Here is a 20,681-nt window from a genome sequence, read left to right on the forward strand (position 1 = left end):
GGAGAGCTGGCTGTGCCTTTTCCACTGCCCTTACTACATGTGTTCTGGAAAACAGTGTGGGGACAAGCCCCCAAGAGGTTCTCAGTAGGGCTCTGCAGAAGGTCTTTCTCTTTACAAACAGATGTCTACATCTGGCCAGAAGGCCATATAGTCACCATGGCCCCATGCCAGCCAATGCCCTCTGAGAGTGGCTAGCTCTCAGTTTAATGAAATTTTCGTTTTTACAGTCAGCCTGGTGGATTTTGCTAGGTATCAAGCAGTAAGAGTATGAGAAGTTGTGATGTGTCAAAAAAATCCCACAGAGATGAAGCTACTCTTTGAAAGAGGGCTTTCCTGGTTATCTGTTTAACATGAGGACCATGGAGTTGGCTTCACCAAACCCCATTTCTCAGGGGCTCTAGTCAGGAAACCATACTTCGCCAAGTGGAGAATGGGTGAGTATACTGTGTTGTTAGTCTTAACCCAAGTAGGTGACAAGGGTTTGTTCCAGAAGCCTCAGTCTTGGGAGCTGTGTGGCATGTAAGGATTAGAAGAACCCAATTTGAGGAGAAAGCAGCCTTCAGTGAGGGAATGAGCTCAAGCTCAGTATCTCAAGTGGATACTGGATACCCCCTTCCCCAGGACAGGCCTGACCAGCCTCCAGCCCTTCCAGTCCTCAAAACCCCAGAAAGCCAGGCTGTTTGTGGTGCCCACTTTGGTACTAGTAGATAGGAAGCCTCCTGGCCAAGTCTGGGGCTCACCCACACAGACATGAGGAGTTACCAAAAGTAACATCATGGCAACTCTATGGACATGGAACCAGACCAGGGCTAGGAGGGAGGGGTGGAGTCAACAGGTCTTTTATAAGCTCCTAATACCAGACCCAGAGATGTAGGACTTGGTGGGCAACCTGAATACTTACTAATAAGCTACAGAAGCAAAATGGGCTGCAATGGAATGAACCATTCCTATAGAGACTTTTCCCTGGTTGACAGAGACAGAACATGATAAGAAGAAGAAAAGATTGGAGAATCTCCACAGCCATGTGCCAAGCAGGCAGCAGCACTGCTGAAGATCTCCATCGAACCATGAAGGCAAATGCACAGGGTTTCCTCTGGAAAGGGGCTCCTGAAGTGCAGACCTATCCATCCTCTCCAAAGATCACCCACAAGAATGCCAAACAGATCTCGGTACCAGCAGACTGCTGACGCTGCTGTGGTTACCAGGCCGGCCTGTATGTGGAAAGTCCCTAAGCTCCACCTGGGACTCTGGGGGCCCTGGGGGTGGGAGCAGTGGCAGAGGACGGCTGCTGTTTCCCTGTGTTGCTACACAACCACGGGAGGCCCAGGCTCTCAGCCTTGCCCTTCTGTGTCCGGGGAGAAGATGGAAGCAAGCTCAGCTTGTATGTGTCATGACAAAGGTCAGGCAGCATCCTCCACTCCCCACCATCACCCATCTTAGGGGTGAAAGGAAACACACAAAGCAAATAGAAAATTATCTGGAAGTGCAATCGCTAAAGATTCAGCTGAAGTCACCGAAGGGAGTCTAACATTTCCGAACATTACTCTGTACAAGGTGCTTTGCTGGGCACTTTCACAAATGTCATTTCCTTGGGGTGCCTGGGTGGCTCAGGTGGCTGGGCATCCGACTTCAGCTCAGGTCATGATCTCATGGCTCGTGGGTTCGAGCCCCACATCAGGCTCTATGCTGACAGCTCAGAGCTTGGAGCCTGCTTCGGATTCTGTGTCTCCCCCTCTCTCTGCCCCTCCCCATTTGTGCTCAGTCTCTCTTTCTCAAAAAAAAACATTAAAAAAAATTATAAAAAAAAGTCATTTGTGACCACCTCTGTTTTGGGCTGAGGAGAGTAAGTTAGAGGGTTATGAGCAGCTATGTGACTCACCCCCGGCTACCAGCTTCCTAGTAGTGGAGCTGGGATTTGCACAGGGAACAGATGAAGCCATGTAGCCATCAGGCCACAGCCAGAAATGGCAAAGTAGGGCTAAAATCCTTGCAATGACTTCCCTTTGCTAAGAGGAACAAAGAAATTGTTATCATATCATATCGTATGGTATTGTATTGCATTTTAGAGAGAGAGTGCGTGGGCAGGGGAGAGGGGCAAAGGGATAGAGAGAATCCCAAGCAGGCTCCACGCTCAGGGTGGAGCCCGACGCAGGGCTCAGTCCCACAACCCTGGGATCATGACCTGAGCCGAAATCAAGAGTTGGATGCTCAAATGACAGAGCCATCCAGGCACCCCAGAAATCGCCATTTAAATAAGGGGTGTATAGGCAAAGATGGGTCTAACTGTGTATGTGTCCATGTGCACATGTTCATTTTTTTTTTAATTTAAAAAAGAGGAAGGGGCAAAGATGTATAGTGATAAACCATTCAGCAATTTAAAAAGATACCAAATTTATTCAAATGTCTCTGAATCCTATAGTGCTAGCGATTAACAAGCCTCTATATTGTTCATACTAAATGATGAGTCATTATATCTTATGAATAAAAAATGATCATCACCTGATACAAGGCTATGATTACATCCTTAAAATACAGTTGTTAAGAAAATCTATACCCCAACTATGCTTTCTAAATATATTTTCAAAGTTTAGTAACAAAGGACTCTGCAGAGGTAATTACATTCCATTTCTTTTTAAAAAGGTAACTGGAGAGAAAGGATGATTAAAGCAAGGAACCACATTAAAATTTAAATATACTAGCATCTTTGTAGTTAAAGGAAAACTATTTGCTTTTCCAGCTATGAAATATGAGGACCATCACCCTCTGCCCTCACCCTCTCCTCTGCCTTCAGGTCCCTTCCTCCAGCCTCATGTCCATCCAAGAGGCACAGGCTCACAGCACAACCCCCAGGGCTATATTAGCAGGTCCCTATCCATAATTCCTTCTGAGTCTCAAACTCAGAGAACATTAGGTCTGGAAGAGGCCTTGGAGACTGCTAAATCCAACCCCTCACTTCAGAGATAAGCAAATATCCAGACAGGCCAATTGGCTTGTCCAAGGTCACAGAGCAAATAAACACCTGAGTTGAATGAGTAAGTCTCTTCATTCTTATTCCATTGTTGCTTTCACTATACCATGTCTTGCTGCTGAGAGAAGACATGGTATGAGATGTTTTCTGTACCCTAGAGCTAGGCAGGACACTCAGATGCCCTTGAGCACCAAGCCCCGTGTGAGCCACTGAGAGGCTTGGAGGTCCTTGGACCTTACCTCCTCCTCCCGGAGTTTCTGCTTCCTCTTCTCTTCCACAGCAGCCCTCTTCTGATCCTCCCGCTGCCGCTGCTCTTCCAGTTTCCGCCATCGTTCTTCGATTTGCTTTTCATACTGGAGCTTAGCTCTTTTCTGTTTCTCCAGGATTTGCTGCTCCCGGGCAGCTGGGGGAAGGAAAGCAGAAGAGAGGTGTCATTACCAGAGCACCCCATGCTGTTTGGATTAAGACCAAAATGTAGATACAAGACTGAGACCAAAAAAGGAGCCCAGTGGGATTCTAGGCTACAGTGACTGAGATGAAGGGTTCTGGCATGTCTGCCACTAGCTGGGTGACCCTGAGCATGCTAACCACATAATCCTTTTCTGTGAAGTGGAGACCATCACGTCCGCAAAATCACAATGTTGTGAAGATTAAATGAGGCAATGCACGGAAAGTGCACAGTAACTGCCCTACACATGGAAGCTACAACTATTATTGCTATCATTAAGTGAGACTTGCCACAATGGGCAAGCCATACACTAGGTTGAGAAATGAGTTCTAAGGGTACATACACTAAAAAACATGTTAACTATGCATTTCTCATAATTAAGACATTGACCTAGGCAAGGGGGTATAAACTCAAGACACTCCTCTCTCAAGACATTTCCTAAAACTATCTACCTGGCTGTGTCAGGGAAGGGTTCCCTGGGAGATGCAATGTGTGAACCAACCACCAGGAGGCAATCAGGAATTTGAAAGCTCATTTGTCTCAATTCAGTGGGGAAACCACTATTTACCTACCTCCCAGTACCCTGTGGGGAATACATCATACCCTTCTGTCTATAGCTTGCAAGAGGTAAGACAGCTTTTCTCAAATGGGTTCCCATTCTAACACAGAAAATGTCTTAACTGCTTATTTTCTCAGTTCTGATGATGGCCTTTCTAGATGCCCTAGAGAGAGCATAAGTGAGGGCACATAATGGATGCCTGAGGGGGCGGGGTCAGTGATTGTTTCTCATTCTTTACCATCTTATCCACAGTCTCTAGCAGAGTATCTAGAACACAGCAGAAGTTCAATGTTTGCTACATAAGTGTAGATTTACCCCCCAGTTCTTCATGTTCATCTAGCAATTGTCCTAGCTCTCTTCCCATTCAGTCATAAATTCCTAAGGATCTTCAGAAAACACACCACCACATCTTTATGCCTTTGTACATAAATAGCCAATGGGCACAACTTACCAAGACATTTTTCTCTCTCTTCTCGTCTTTCTTTAGCTAGTCTTTGTCTCTCATCAGATCTTAAAAATCCATCCATGCCTATAAAAAATATAACATGATGAAATTATTTTTCCCTCTTTCCCTATCTGGTGAGGGTGAGGGGCCACTGGTCCCACACCCTGGGTCTGGCCATACACATACATCATCCATCACCATCACCATCACATGGGGGCCCAATCCACCATTCCCCACCACACACACACACACACACACACACACACACACACACGGCCAGGCCCTGAGAGCTGAGGGGTGACAGTCACAGCTTCACACTCACCCACCAAACTGCTATAGTGGCCCCAATACCAATCCTGGAGAACCACGCCCTTTCCCTAGTCCTCTGTCCCCAGGACTGGCCCTGGAGGGAGTCAGAAAGTGCTGTTAAGTGCCAAGGAGTTCTGGCAGTGTGCAGAAAAGCACACCAGGCCTCCCTGAGCCTGGCTCCCGGGGAGATGAGAAGCACAAAAGTGGACACAACTATTACACAGATAGTGAACATTCTATTTTCTGAAGGGAGCCAACTGCTGAGGGACATGTACAAGCTCCTTGAGTAAGCACTGAGAAATACAACATTGAATTTTGACTTTGGGTTCTGTTAAATATGCTCCAATGTCAATCTTAGTATTTTATTTTTTTTACATTTTTTAAAACACTTATTTATGTGTGTGTGTGTGTGTGTGTGTGTGAGAGAGAGAGAGAGAGAGAGAGAATGAATGAATGAATGAATGAATGAATGAATATGAGTGGAGGAGGAGCAGAGAGAGACAGGGAGACACAGAATCTGAAGCAGGCTCCAAGCTCTGAGCTGTCAGCACAGAGCCTGATGCAGGGCTCAAACTCTTGAACTGTGAGATCTTGACCTGAGCTGAAGTTACATGCTTAACTGAGCGAGCTATCCAGGTGCCCTCAATCTTAGTATTTTAGAATCAGAAAAAAGAAATATAATGTGCTCCTGTTTGTCATTTAAATACCTACAACAAATAAAATGGAATAGATGACAGCCCCCCTCCACACCCCGACACAAAATGTCCAGGAAACAACCTAGGAGCTCCACATCTCTACCCATCTTCTACAGGATCATAAAGAGCTTTTTGAATCAAAGACCAAATGATCTTTATGGTCATTTTAGAGTTAGAAATAATTTACTGCACTCAGTCACAATCAATCATTCAGGAGCATTACTTATATAATGTTCAGACACAACATCTTAGAGAAATCAGCTTCTGTGTTAGTACAACCAGATTCACTTTCATGGTGCCTAGACCCTCCTTTCTGGTAATATCACATGCTGACTTTATTGTGTGCCTTGCTGCCACAGTTACTGCACCCCTTTTGGAGAGGTTCCTGTGACTGTCCAGGGGAAAGACCTGGAGACTTGGACTCAGTGTAGGTAGGAAGAATACAGACAGGGATGGATGTGATAAACACCAGATTGTCACAACTTCCCATGAGCATCTGATTTTGCAACCTGGATTATGTATCAGGCATACTGAAGCTCAAGACTGAAATGCTAGAAAATCAACCTGGACTATAAGTACCATTACCCATGTTTGTTTTTAGTCAACTTTTTTTTTAAATGTTTTATTTATTTTTGAGAGACAGAGCATAACCAGGGGAGGGGTAGAGAGAGAAGGAGACACAGAATCCAAAGCAGACTCCAGGCTCTGAGCTGTCGGCACAGAGCCTGATGCAGGGCCTGAACCTGAACCGTGAGGACATGACCTGAGCTGAAGTCAGGCACTCCATCAACTGAGCCACCCACGTGCCCCATGTTTTTATTTAGTCAACTCTTAATAATTATGATGCTACCAACAACATGATCATCATCAAGAATTTGAAGTCCCTACAGAGAACAAACTGAGGGTTGAAGGGAGTGGGGGGTTGGGGAAATGGGTTATGGGCATTGCGGAGGGCACTTATTGGGATGAGCACTAGGCGTTGCATGTAAGTGATGAATCATGGGAATCTACTCCTGAAGCCAAGACTACACTGTATGTTAGCTAACTTGACGATAAATAAAAAATAAAAATAAAATAAATTGAGGACACTAATCTAAAAAGAATTTGAAGGTCCAATTTCTTAGATCATCATTGCTGGCTCCCCACAGTCTGATCTCAAACTCTCTTCCCAACTTGACCTCAGCACTGGCCCTTTCTTCTACACACCTTCTAGCTCAAAACACTCTTTCTCGCACATCCTCCTTGTACCTATTAAAACCCCACCCACCTTCAAGATCCCACAGTTCCCCAGACCCCATGATGCTCTGTGCTCCCACACAGTTGGCAGAACCCTCATTTCATTCTTCCTGGCTGCAGAGTTCTCCTCTGACTCAGTCTCCCTGGGAGGAGGGAGAGGCTATGGAGGCAAGGGTGGCTTATGTATTTCTGGGTCACCTCAGCTCAGGGCACTGTCCCCCAGTAGTGCCCCTGAGGTGTACATACAATGCTCAAAGGTAGGCATGTAGTCAGTGAAAGGGAAACAAAACCAGGTTTCTCTTTTCTCTGGCACTTTCAGGCTCTAATATCTCCCTCAAGAGTTTAATTAATAAGAATTTTTCTGTGTGAAAAGTTACAAAGAGAAGCTTAGGACCCCTGAACAGATGCTTGTTTCTGTCAGCACCTATATCAACCTGTCCATCCTAGAGGGACCTAACTTTACTCTATTGCCCATGCCACCTTTCAGATGTTTATGGGCCTGCCCTCTATCTGAGGTACAGCCAAAGAAACACTGAAAATGTTCTTCAAAAAGAAGAAAAAAACCTGAAGGTTTAAAATGGCCAAGCACATTTGGAACTGGCCACATTACCCAGAGGCTTTACAAACAGAAGTCACTCTGTTCCTGGGATATGCATGATTTTAGGCTTCCCCCTTGTGGCCACTTGTAAGAGTCACAGCTACAAATCATTTCCTTTCCAGAAAATCTTCATTATGCTCATAGTCATCATCATGTGCTTCATAGTAGGAGGTGACGCAGTTCCTATGCACTTCTTGGATTTACTTGGCTCAATCACCCTATGACGGAGGTAATCTATTTCAACCCTCATAGGTTCAGAAATGGAGGCACAAAGAGGTTAATTAACATGTCTGAAGTCACACCATCAGAAAGTGGAGAAGCTAGATCCCAACCGAAGAATCCGACTCCAGGACTCACACTCTTAATTACTGCTTTACTGCTAAGGAAGAAATGTAACAACTTGATCTCCATGCCCATGAACAAAAGCTGTGACCCAGTATCACACACAGGGAAAAAAAAAATCTCATCCTTGTCCCAGGACTAAGCCTGCAAATGTGGAGAGAGGTATAAATCTAACTCATCAGAGAAGTATCAAGTAAGCACTGCTTGTGCAGTGCCCAAGCACTGACCGGCTGGGCACAGATCTGGCCACTGCTCAAGCAGACTAATTATTTGCTTCCTCTTCAAACTAACGGTTTGGAAATGTTTTAGAGAGGCTGATGCTGGGTGGGTAAAGGGAGTAGCCAGAGAATCCTGGAGACAACTATGAAAAGCAATTCTCCTTTGGCCTGAGGAGGGTGAAGTGACTCAAACAGTCCAAAATGGGTAAACTAGAGTCTCTGTACAGTCACACGGCAGCCACAAGCCACATATGACTACTTCACTTTAAAATAATCAAAGTTAGGGGCGCCTGGGTGGCTCAGTCAGTTAAATGTCTGACTTCAGCTCAGGTCATGATCTCACAGTTTGTGAGTTTGAGCCCTTGCGTTGGGTTCTGTGCTGACAGCTCAGAGCCTGGAGCCTGCTTTGGATTCTGTGTCTCCCTCTCTCTCCGCCCCTCCCCACCCTTGCACTCTGTCTCTGTCTCTCTCTCAAAAAATCAATTAACATTAAAAAAAAATTTTACATAAATAAAACAATCAAAATTAAATGCAATTAGGGGCTCCTGGCTGAGTCAGAAGAGCATGTGACTCTTGATTTTGAGGTTGTGAGTTCAACCCCCATGTTGGGTGTAGAAATTACTTAAATAAACTTAAAAAAATTAAATGCAGTTAAAAGTTTAGTTTCTCAGCACACTGGCCACATTTCAGGTACTCACTAGCCACATGAGGCTAGTAGCTATTATACTGGACAGCACTTAAAAGAGAAGTCTGGCAGCTCCCTCCTGTGATTCTCTCCCTTAACACTTAGCTACTCTGGGACACATGGATAAGGGAGATCTCAGAGTTCTATCAGGGTTGAGTTTTGCTGAATAATTGAGACTGGGTTAGGGCCTCATTCCTCCACACAGCATCAGCCTCTCCTGATTACAAGAACTGTCAAGCAATCATTTCTAGAACATTCACGTGAAGAGAAGCCAAATAATTAACTCATATCTCCATCTTCTATCTTGTAACTTTCCATGACCCTGCAGGAGCCCCAGCTGAGAGGCTCCAGGCTTATCCTGGGGTAGAGCATGAACCACACAGCCCCTTTTTGTTAGGGGCCATGGACTTAACCAGTTATTACCATTAGTGCAAAACAGTCAGAGGAATCAAGGCAGATCATGATTAACACAGCAAAGGCAATTAATACACGAACATTAACAATACCAAGAGACCTCCTCTAAAGTCATGGTATACTTATAGGTTAATGCTGAATTTGGTTCCTAAAAGTAGCCTTCTTCCTGTATGGCCTGAAACTTCAAAGTGTTTATAGTTTTCTTACTGAATCAATCATCCTTTGTCCGTTGTACCTTGTACTATATGCATATCCTTGTCTCTCTTTTATTAAACCAGAGACCCAATTTTATCTCTGAACCCCATGAGAACAGATGGAGAATAGAACTTGCCAGGGGGTAGGGAAGAGGGGCAGAAGGGAGGAAGTAGGTGGCTACAAAACGGCAGCATGAAGGATCCTTGTGGTAATGGAAATGTCCTCTATTCTTAACTGTACCAGTGTTACTGCCCTTGTCGGGATAGTATACTGCAGTGTTGCAAGTTAGTGCCATTGGGGGAAAGTGGGTAAAGGGTACCTGGGATCTCTCTGTAGTATCGCTTATAACTGCATGTGAATCTACAGTGACTTCAAAACAGAAAGTTTAATTTAAAAGAATCTGGCCCAAGAGTGAAGGCCTTAAGGAAACCCAAGACAAAGAGGAGCAGAGGACACCTTACTCGAGGTGCCCCACCTAGGAAAAGGACAAGGAGTGCCCATGTCAGAGCCACACCTGCCCCATTCCTGATGCAGTAATGCTTCCCAGGACAAGAGTGTTCAGGTAATGTGCACCATTAAAATGGAGGCCTTTTCCTGGGCAATTCATCCCTATGGAAGTGCGAATGAAATGGGGATACTGAGCAGCTAAACAACTATTTCATGTTAACAGAATAGCATAAAATTTCATGCTTCACTGATGTGCTCTTGCTTGGAGTAATTTCCCATTATCCTTGGGCTGCAGCAACACATTTTTTTATTAAATTTTTTTTAATGTTTATTTATATTTAAGAGACAGGGAGAAAGAGTGTGAGCAGGGGACAGGCAGACAGAGAGGGAGACACAGAATCCGAAGCAGGCTCCAGGCTCTGAGCTATCATCACAGAGCCTGACGTGGGGCTTGAACCCACGAACCGTGAGATCATGACCTGAGCCGAAGACGAACGCTTAATTAACTGAGCCACCCAGGTGCCCCTGCAGCAACACATTTTTAAAAACTAATTTTAAAATGAATGAATTTTATTAGCCTGAGCACTCTCTCACTAGAATATTAATGAACTGTTATCAATTATTCATGGTACTGGTAATAACCATTATCAAAATACAACGTTTTCAGGGGAAGCCAGTTGTGTTCAACTTTTAAAAATTAATTGCATTAAATGAATTTTAGGGTCCTCTGGTTGGCTCAGTCAGTTAAGTGTCCAACTCTTGATTTTAGCACAGGTCATGATCTCACATTTTATGGATTCGAGCCCTGCATTGGGCTCTGTGCTGACAGTGCAGAGCCTGCTTGGGATTCTCTCTTCCCTCACTCTCTGCCCCTCCCCCACTTGTGCACATGCTCTCTCTCTCTCTCAAAATAAATAAAAATAAACTTTTAAAAGAATAAATGAATTTTAAAGAAACCTTCCCAATCATACTCATATCAGTGCAACTGAGTCAGTGTCCAGAAAAAAGAAAGGGAACCAGGAATGAAGAGCTTATCAAATGGGAAGTCCAATGCCAGCCAGCCCCCTCCTGTGGGGGGCTCTCCCCTCTGTAGACTGGCAGGCATGGATGCATTCACCTCTGTGGTGACTCATCTAAGTACATGAAGACCAGTGGTTCTCAACTATGGCTATGCAGTGGAATCACCTTGATAGCTTTCACTTAATTACTTGCTTACTTATTTAATTTGAGAGAGAGAGAGTGCACACAAGCAAGAGAAGGGGCAGAAGGAGAGAGAAAATCTTAAGCAGGCTCCATACTGTGTGAGAAACCTGATATGGGGCTCAATCCCATGACCCTGGGATCACGACCTGAGCCAAAATCAAGAGTTGGGCCCTCGAATGAATGACCCAACCAGGTTCCCCACAGAGCTTTTAAAAAATGACAGATGCATGCATCTCCCTCCCAGAAGCTGACCTACTATCTCAGGTGTAGCCAGGGTAGTGGTGCTTTAAAAGCTTACATATGATTCTAACATGCAGCAGGAGGACTGAGAATTGTCCTAGCCCACTATTTCTCCCACTGAGGTATGCATCAGAACCAGTTGGAGGGCTTATGAACTCTGACTGAGCGATGGCACCCTCAGAGCTTGTGATGGAGTGGTCCTGGGGTGAGCCAGAGAAATCTGCCTTTCTAACAAGTTCCCAGGTAAGGCTACTGGTCCAGGGCCCACATCTTGAGAATTGCTGTTCTAGACTATGCTGATCTACAGGGCAAGGCCCTGCCTGTAGCTCCTCTGTGGATGTGCAGAACCCAGCAGAATGTGGGACTTGAAGTGGGAAGGAAGGAATGCAGAGAGATGATCCATCACTTGTCTGCATCACCCCCCTCCCAACACAGCATTTCCCTTTGCCACAGTTGTTACTGCCCCACATGCTACAGTCTGGGCCTGTTCATTTACCCTTTGCCCTCTAAGCTCTTGTCTTACCTCTGAATCCCCAGTGCCTTACACATGGTACTCAAATACTTACTGAATGAACAGACCATGAATATTATGTCCCACTGACCAAAACCTCCCCATTTGTAGATCATTTCAACCTTCCATCAGTAATGTCTATAAAAACAACTAACATTTTTAAGCATCTTTGTACCTGTTATCCTGCTGGAATTAGGCAAGGAGTACAAAGGTAAATAAAGGAAAGCAGCTTTTCCCACTACGCCTCTTGCCTCTAAAATGAATCTTCCCTCTAAATTCCATCAGTGCTATTCCTCTCTCAGCCATTTTCCCTCTTTAATCCAAATTTGGGTCCCTCTCTCTTTCATTTGTGGTTCTCAAGCACAAGAAGCTCCACCCTCCACAGGCCCTCTCTCATTGTCCCCCTTTTCAATCCATCTATTAGGATATATAGGCTTCTGGGGTTTTTTGTTTTGTTTTTTTGTTTGTTTAGATTTTAAGTAATCTCTACACCTAATGTGGGGCTTGAACTCCTAACTGAGATCAAGAGTCACATGTTCTACCAACTAAACCAGCAAGGCACCCCAATATAAGCTTCTTTTTAAAAAGATTTTTAAAGTTTATTTTATTGTGAGAAAGAAGAGACAGAGGCTATCAGCACTACCAGCACACAGCCCGACGTGGGGTTTGAACTCACAATCTGTGAAATCATGACCTGAGCCACAATCAAGTGTTGGACGCTTAACCAAGTGAGCCACCCAGGCGTCCCCTGATAAGCTTAAGGGAAAGGCCCAAGTTCCATTTCTTCCTGTAGCCCTGATGGCCTAGCATAATATTCTGTACACATTAAGCACTCAATAAATAGTGAGTTCACAAGCACCTACTATGTGCCAGGCCTGGAGGGGATATTAAGACACACATTTCCTTATTTCCTATGATCCTCTGACAGCATCAGGACAAGGACATCACTCCTGTGGCTTCTGTATGACCTGACCCACTCATATAACTTTAGAAGACTCAGTTTCCCATACTTAAAAGGGATATGGAATGCCAGTTCTTGGGTCTCACCCTCTTGGAACACATCACCATGCTCTGAGAAGGCTAAATCAAACAGCAGGTCTCAGGGAAGTGCTCCAATCAACAGAGCCAATAGCTACCGCCAACTGCCAGCCTCTGAGTGTGTCACCTTGGCCCTCCAGGTGTCCCTCAGTAAATATCTCAAGTGAAAACCTCCCAGCCAAGCCCAGGCAATACACAGAACCCTGAGAAAGAAGGCAACAATACAAACTGCTCAGTCTTAGTGTAGTTTGTTACACAGCAATATAACCAGAAAACCAGTCCACCGACCAACCAACAGCAAACAAGCAACACTTTCTGATCCCTCAGCATACAGGACCCAGATTATGCACCACCCTAGAATGCTCAGTCTCATGGCCTCACCAACCCTGGACCTTGGCCACTTGTTACACTTCTCAGCCATAATTGTTCCAGTGATGGTTCATGTAGTTCCCTCACTCACCATGCCCTGGAAGCTGCTCCTGCCACTGCCCCCAACAGAGGAGCCCCCATGCATGGCACCAGCTCAAAAGGAGTAACATAAACATCTTGATATTGACTAGGCCAGTCCTACAGAGACTTCCCACAGAGGCCAAGAAACATGACCCAGAGGACAAAGGGATTAAGGCCCTGTGGCATGCACTCTGACTGAGACACGAAGGTGAAAACGGATGAATTGGTTGCCCTTCTTCCGACCAGTGAACTGCTCTGAGTCACTTGGATTCATAACCTCCCTGGACATGGCCTGTGGGTCCAAGCACCACTAGCTGTGTTAGGTTGCAAGGCAGTGGTCAGCTTGATGATGCAGCAACTTTTATTTCCTCTCCTTCCTTCCCAGGCTCACATACCTTTCCCCTCATTGTCAGTTCCCAGGGAGCATACCCTTCAATAAAGTGCTGGTAGGTGTAAAAGAGGAGTGGAACCTGTACATGAATGTTCATAGCAGCATTATTCATAATAGCCACAAAGTGGAAACAACCTAAATGCCCATCAACTATTGACTGGATAAATAAAACATGGTATCTCCATATAAAGGAATACTATTCAGTCATAAAAAAGGAATTAAGGAGTTGATGGACTGTTAATGGGTGCAGGATTTCTTTTAGGGGTGATGAAAATGTTCTGGTATTAAACAGTAATAATGGTTGTACAATGTTGTAAATGTACTAAAACGCACAGGAGTTTACACTCCAAAATGGTAACTGTTATGTGAATTATGTTGCAATAATTAAACTCTGAAGAAAGAAAAAGAAAACAAAATATAAAACCACCTTGTAGAGGGCTCCACAAGATTTAAAATCTATGGCTTAGTGGGGTGCCTAGGTGGCTCAGTTGGGTAAGCATCTGACTTCGGCTCAGGTCATGATCTTGTGGTTCATGACTTCGAGCCCTGCATCGGGCTCTGTGCTGACAGCTCAGAGCCTGAAGCCTGCTTCAGAATCTGTGACTTCCTCTCTCTCTGTCCCCTCCCCAGCTCATGCTGTCTCTCTCAAAAAAATAAATAAATAAACGTTAAAATCCATGGCCTAGTTAATCTCATCTGTGGCCTTCAAGTGTCCCACCTTACTGGTTTTACTTTTTCCTCTCAAGTATCTAAATGATATATCTGGTTCCAACAAAACATTTTTCATAGAACAAGAATGCATGTGGCTCATTTGAGCATGTAAAAATCATATATATATATCTGCCACACAATCTCAAGATCTTTCTTATATTGTATAAAATGGGGAGCAAAAATGATTGTTTCCAAGTTTAAAGAAAGAGAAATAAGTCTGCTTTCTGTTTAAATATATATTTTTAATGTTTATTTATTTTTGAGACAGAGGGAGAGACAGAGTACGAGTGGGAGAGGGACAGAGAGAGAGGGAGACACAGAATCTGAAGCAGGCTCCAGGCTCTGAGCTGTCAGCACAGAGCCTGACACACGGCTCGAACCCACAAACCATGAGATCATGACCTGAGCCAAAGTCAGATGCCTAACCAACTGAGCCACCCAGGCACCCTTGTTTAAATATTTTTAACTTTTAAAAATGTATTCATTTAATTTTTTTAGAGAGAGCAATCAAGCAAGTGAGCACAAGCAGGGAAGAGGGGCACAGGGGGAGAGAGGGAGAATCCTAAGCAGGCTCCACTCTCAGCATGGAGCCCAACACGGGGTTTGATCCTAGGACCCTGGACCATGACCAGAGTTGAAATCAAGAGTCAGACGCCACTCTGACCAACTGAGCCACTCAGGTGCCCCATGTCTGCTACTGTTTGTTTAAAGGGGGAGGAGATGAAAAAATGTGAATAAATGATAAATGTGCTATGGTAAATAGTTATAATTATATGAAATGATATATGTGAAAAACTTTCCATTATGCTAAATGCTCATGAAATGTTAGTGGCTATTATTTTTAGGGGGGTTATATTTGGAGATTAAAGATATGGAGACTCAAAATTAAGTCAAGAGACCCACCCACTGTCATATTAAGTAGGAGGATTCTCATTATTTCTCTGACCCTTAATCCACTGTGAATTTTCCTAGACTGTGCTGCTCTCCTTGGGGAGGAAAGGTAGGATCAGATTCAAATCAATGAAGGGCAGGAAGGTGAAAATTCCAGGAAGGGGTAATGGTATATGCAAAAATGCTCTAGAAAATAATAAAGCCTGAAATTTCATTGAACTTCAATCGTACCAGTCTACATTGAAAATCATTGGACAGAATCTAGAACCTTTTTCATCTTTGCATGAGGGTAGTGTTTTTGTTCAGAAAGTATCACATATTCCTGACTCATATTTTTCAATTAAAATCTCAAAAATAATTACAATGCCAGAGGGTCACTAAATTTTCAAATTAAATTTCGTTTAATGTGGAACTAAACCTCAATTCTCAGTAGACCTTGTCAGCATCCACCCATACTTCGAGATGACTGCTTTCTGCAGTGGATTATGATGAAAGCCAACAGTACCAACAGGTAAAGAAGATTCTTGTTTGGCAACCTGATTTTTCTTCAAAATGAAATTCATATCCATTAAAGACACTCTGAGAATAATAAATCAACCCTAACACTGTTAAAATCAGGGCTTAATCATACCAGTGTACAATGCACAAAAATTCCCCCAAAAGTAAATTTAATAATGCCTGATTGGTACTTTTGAGATCCCAAATCAAGGAATTACAAGTAGAAGAGCTCTCAGAGGCCCAATTCAACCCTCTACTTGGGGGGAGGAGGAGAGGGATGGGGAGGGGGAGGGGGAGGGGGAGGGAGAGGGAGAGGGAGAGGGAGAGGGAGAGGGAGAGGGAGAGGGAGAGGGAGAGGGAGAGATTTGTTCCCTTTCATCCACCAGCAAAAGAACTGTCTTTATCCTCTTGGCTTCCTCCATCTGACCATCAGATGTGGTGGATCAGTTCTTGGGATTTTGTTATACAGATGGAGGATGTAGGTAAAAGGGCTTCAGGACTGGAAGAAGTGAACCAGCTTTGATTAAGTGACTTTAGCAAGGGGAGCAAACCTACATGAAGGAAAAAAAGGGAGAAGGAAGTAAGAGGTGGACATGGGAGTCAGAAGCCAAGTTAGGGCTGCCTTTGTGTATATGTTCTGCCTAGGAGGTAAACACAGGAAGGGTTTCAAGAGACTCCTGGAAGGTATGGTATGTATAACACTGGGAGCCAGAGGAACAGGCAAAGAGTTGCAGGTTAAATTCAATCCTCTAACACTTTCCAAATCTCCAGTAAAGATAGAAATTGCTTTTAATCGCTTTTGGCTACTGAGTTCTATTTCTTTGGCTATCACATGAATTTCTAGTATTTATTTTAGAAACAAATGCCTAGGCAGAAACTAACTTCAGGGGAATCGAGGATTACAGAAACCCTTCAGTGGCCACCAATTCCACTTTCTGTCTCTGATAATAGCAGAACTGGGCAGCTTCAAGTGCAATTTGTGTCTTGGAAAGATACCATTTCTCCCAAAAGCTTAATAACTCATCTGAGAATTTTGGGCGCAAACACTAATCCAGTGATTCTCAAACTTTAACACACATGAGAAGAATCCCCTGGAAGGCCTGTGAAAAACAAATTGCTGGGACCCACCCTCAGAGCTTCTGATTCAGTAGGGCTAGCAGGGCCTGGGAATCTCCATTCCTAACAAGTTCCCAGGTGATGCTGATGCTACTGGTCTGAGGACCACACTTTGAGAACCACTGATCCAATCGATTTCTCAAATGCTATAATCTTCTGAATTGGTTTAAATTCTATTTTTTTAGAGATTTTATTTTTAACTAATTTCTACACCCATGTGGAGCTTGAAATCACAACCTCTAGATCAAGACTCGCACGCTCTACCGACTAAGCCAGCCAGGTGCCCCTAAATTCTATTTTCAATGGTAAGAAAAAGTCATTATTACCACTTAATTCACTACTTTCAACATGTCTTTTTTTCAAGGATGATGTCATAATTTATACTTTTGAATGAGGCGGGGCTAGAGCTAGCTTTTATGTTCAACAGCCACTGATGTACTAGGATGAAGGTACAGATATCCAGGCATCAAAATAAATTTTAAAAAATATATACAGACACTAAAGAATCCTTGAAAATAAAGAAGTGGGGAAATATGGAACTACATAAGAATATACACAAATCTATGCTGTTCTTATGTTTTTATAAAATATACTCTTAAAGACTTCCTTTAAAATAGCTAACTGAATTATAGTTTCCAGAACATTCAGATGTGATAAGAATATTACTGACTCAAATGATCCCTAAATGATTTTCCTAAACAAAAATTGCACAACAGAGAGAATGACAAGTTTTGGTTTTTTTTTTTTTGTTTTTTTTTTAAGTGCAGAACTGGGTGAAGTCCAAACAATCGCGAAGAGCATAGCAGTTTGACATTAAGGTCGAACAGTAAGAATGACTCTCCTCCTCACCATGGAACCTGGCACATAATCATCACCAATATGCCTCAAAATTCTCTGCAGAGGGTTACTGGAAGAAGGCAAAAGGGTGAAGTACTATAGCAAGTGCTCTCAGTCCTGTCTTCTATACAGTGGAGAGAACAGCAATTCCTATCTTACTCACAAGGAGGATTAAATGGAAGATCACAGGCACTGCTTAACTGTGCTCACCACATAGTAGGAGTTCAACAAATTGAACTATTCCTTGTGAACCATTCCAGCCAGACTGTTCCTGTTTGGTGCTCTTCCTCTTCCACTACTGGGGTCTTCTGAAAACCAATCCTGCTACCTTTCCTTAGTGGGGCAATTAGATAGAGTGCATGCAACAACACTAGGCTAAAACCAGGGCAAGCTTTCTTTTCCCATAAAAATTACACTAGAATGGGTATATATACACATGTATACACACACACACACACAAATATAGATAGATAGATAGATAGATAGATAGATATAGATATGATTTCTCATCTTCTGCTAAGAGTATCAATTACCAATCATCATTTGTATCTACACATGTAGACATATGCCCCTTCTGGTAAATCAAAAGAAATGAGATTCTGTCTTTAGCAGCATAAGTAGCTTCTTACTGAGAAAAGAATATGTAGGGGGCACCTGGGTGGCTCAGTCAGTTAAGCGTTCGACTTCAGCTCAGGTCATGATTTCATGGTTTGTGAGTTCGAGCCCCGCATCCGGCTCTGCACTGACAGTGCGGAGCCTTTGGGATTCTCTCTCTCCCTCTCTCTCTGCCCCTACCCCACTCACGTGCTCTCTCTCTCAAAATAAATAAATAAAATCTAAAAAAAATACATAGACGACATTTCACAGACATTAATTATTAAGGCTGTATATGATGATGTTCTTCACCACTTCAACGGTAAATTTCCCAATTATATTCATATACCATAATCAGCTGTCCCAGGAATACCCATTCCAGCAACTCAAATAAGCTCCCCAGAACCCAGTGAAAATGTGTCACAGTGCCCAGTTTCAGGAACTATACACATATTCACGGGCCAGACTCTTTTTTTAAAGGTACCATTTACTGAGTTCCTACCTCCTGCCAGGCATTACATTCTCCAAATGTTATTCCAAGCTCACAACAATCCTAGGAGATGGAAGGTACCCCCCTATTTTACAGATGAGGAAACTGACACTCAGAGTTATGAAATCTGTCCCAAGTCATAGCTGCTATGTAGCAAAGCATGGACTTGAGGCCAGTCTGGTTAACTCCCAAGCTGACAGGCGCCAAGTCAGTACTGAAAGAAAAGGAAGGCCACCTAAAGGAAAGAATCATGGAAGTCCAGAAAATTGGAGCTATTCTTATTGAGAGCCAGGAAAATGGGCTCAGCCTGGGCTCACTCAAATCCTTCCTCAGCCCACACTGACAGTGCGACTACTGAGAAGGCTCCTAAGCCTTAGTTTTCTCATCTGTTGACTAGGGAACATAGTACCTATGTTATAGAGTAATGTGAAGTTTGAACTAGAACATATGTAAAGCTCTTAGCACGTATTAAATGCCTAATAAATATAAGCTAATGGTATCATCACCATCATCATCATCATCGGTTTAGATGTAGCCCTTAAATGAGAATGTAAATACAAGTGCTTAGGACATATTAAGCTCTCAAATTACATTCATGTTCATCAGTATCATCATTATCACCCTCGCCACCACCACAATGGCTACTACTACAGTCTAGAACTAGCCCCTGATCCCCCCATCATCTTTAAACCTTGCTTTCAAATCAGTAATGTCTTCAGCTTGCACCAGGCCTCTAGTCAGGAACCCACCGGGCATCTCAGGAACTCCTACCTCTGCCTGCCAGGGCCCTGAATGTTAGAGAACTCTTATGCTAATGAGGGGAGTCTGGGTGAAGGCAATGTACACACTAGTCAAAAATCACCTGATGGTACACTTAAACTGTGTGCATTTTAGTGTATGATACCTATTTGTAATGCTACAACTGCTACAACAGAAAAGGCAAAGTTTAGCGCTGTGACCTGCCATATGTCATTAGTGTCCCAGGCTGCAATGAATAACCCTGGATATCCCAGGCAACAACATTCTCACCGTGACCATGAGACTCAGACTCTTAAGGGAAGCATGGGAGACAAGAGGTATGCCTCACCAGAGCTAGTGTGGAAACTGAAGTCACTTGCAAAGGTCCAGGGAGGATAGCTCAAAATGCAGGTTCTTAAGAAAGCACCTTGTGATTCAGGAGATAAGGAGGTCTAACAAGCTGGCTCCTTGGTTCTGAACCCTGCCTTGAAAATCCAAGTTCACCATTAACCTTTAACTGTTTGCACCCATACCAGATGCCAGCTACCAATGTCCAACCAGCCTCTTCCTTTTTTTAATTTTTTTTAAATTTCTTCATTTTTGAGAGACAGAGAGAGGCAGAGTGTGAGTGGGGGAGGGGTAGAGAGGGAGAGGGAGACAGAATCCAAAGCAGGCTCCAGGCTCTGAGCTATCCACACAGAGCCCCATGCGGGGCTCCAACTCAGGAACTGCGAGATCATGACCTGAGCTCAAGTCGGAAGCCTAACTGAGCCACCCAGATGCCCCTAACCAGCCTCTTTTCCACAGCCACTAAGAAAACTTCTTTGTTGGATCACTTCCCTATTCATGCGTAAAGCTTGGCCCTGGGGGCTTCTTCTTGGTTCCATCCATGTGGCCTACCCAAAGGTAACCCAGTCAAAGGACCTTGAGTAAATCCTTTCATACCTCAGAGCTTCCAGCTGCTCTTCTGTAAAGCAGGAACATCACTACCTACCTTAGAGTTATTGAGGGGGTGGGGGGGACTTGTGAAAACATGTGGCAGCAGGAGTAGTCACAGTTGGCCCTGTTCCCCTAATGATATATGAGAACACACACCAAACAAGTTGTGGCAGATGCTCCACGGAATCATAAGCTCCACATTTCTTTCCAGTCTTCCCAAAAGCCCCACAAAATTCCCCCAGGAAACCCCCCACAACTTCCCTAAGAGGTCACAGTTTCCATTCTAAGACTTGTTCTGCCTTGCTGATTCAACTAGAGGGCGAGAGGAACAAAATCAAAGGTACCTAAAGGAAGACAACAAACAGCTAAAAATTTCAACCTGATTAATTACTAAGCACCATGATGCACAAACTTATCTTCCACCCTGGCTCTTCATCTGGGAGTCAAGAGTTACCTGGATTTCTGTGTTTCCAAA

At 43.9% G+C, this 20,681-nt stretch overlaps 1 protein-coding gene across 15 annotated transcripts in view; it reads right to left on the reverse strand.

The window, feature by feature from the left end:
* The window catches only part of MAP7D2 (MAP7 domain containing 2), a 106,665-nt gene that overhangs the window by 49,510 nt on the left and 36,474 nt on the right, over nucleotides 1-20,681 (reverse strand). For all 15 annotated transcript variants that reach the window (XM_045470958.1, XM_045470957.1, XM_045470956.1 and 12 more), the window contains 2 exons: nucleotides 4,427-4,504; nucleotides 3,208-3,371 (listed from right to left, as the gene is read on the reverse strand). In XM_045470958.1, the coding sequence (XP_045326914.1) occupies nucleotides 3,208-3,371; nucleotides 4,427-4,504 (242 nt within the window). The remainder of the gene's footprint in view (nucleotides 1-3,207; nucleotides 3,372-4,426; nucleotides 4,505-20,681) is intronic.

This window comes from Leopardus geoffroyi, chromosome X (assembly GCF_018350155.1).
Source record: "Leopardus geoffroyi isolate Oge1 chromosome X, O.geoffroyi_Oge1_pat1.0, whole genome shotgun sequence".
NCBI lineage: Eukaryota > Metazoa > Chordata > Mammalia > Carnivora > Felidae > Leopardus > Leopardus geoffroyi.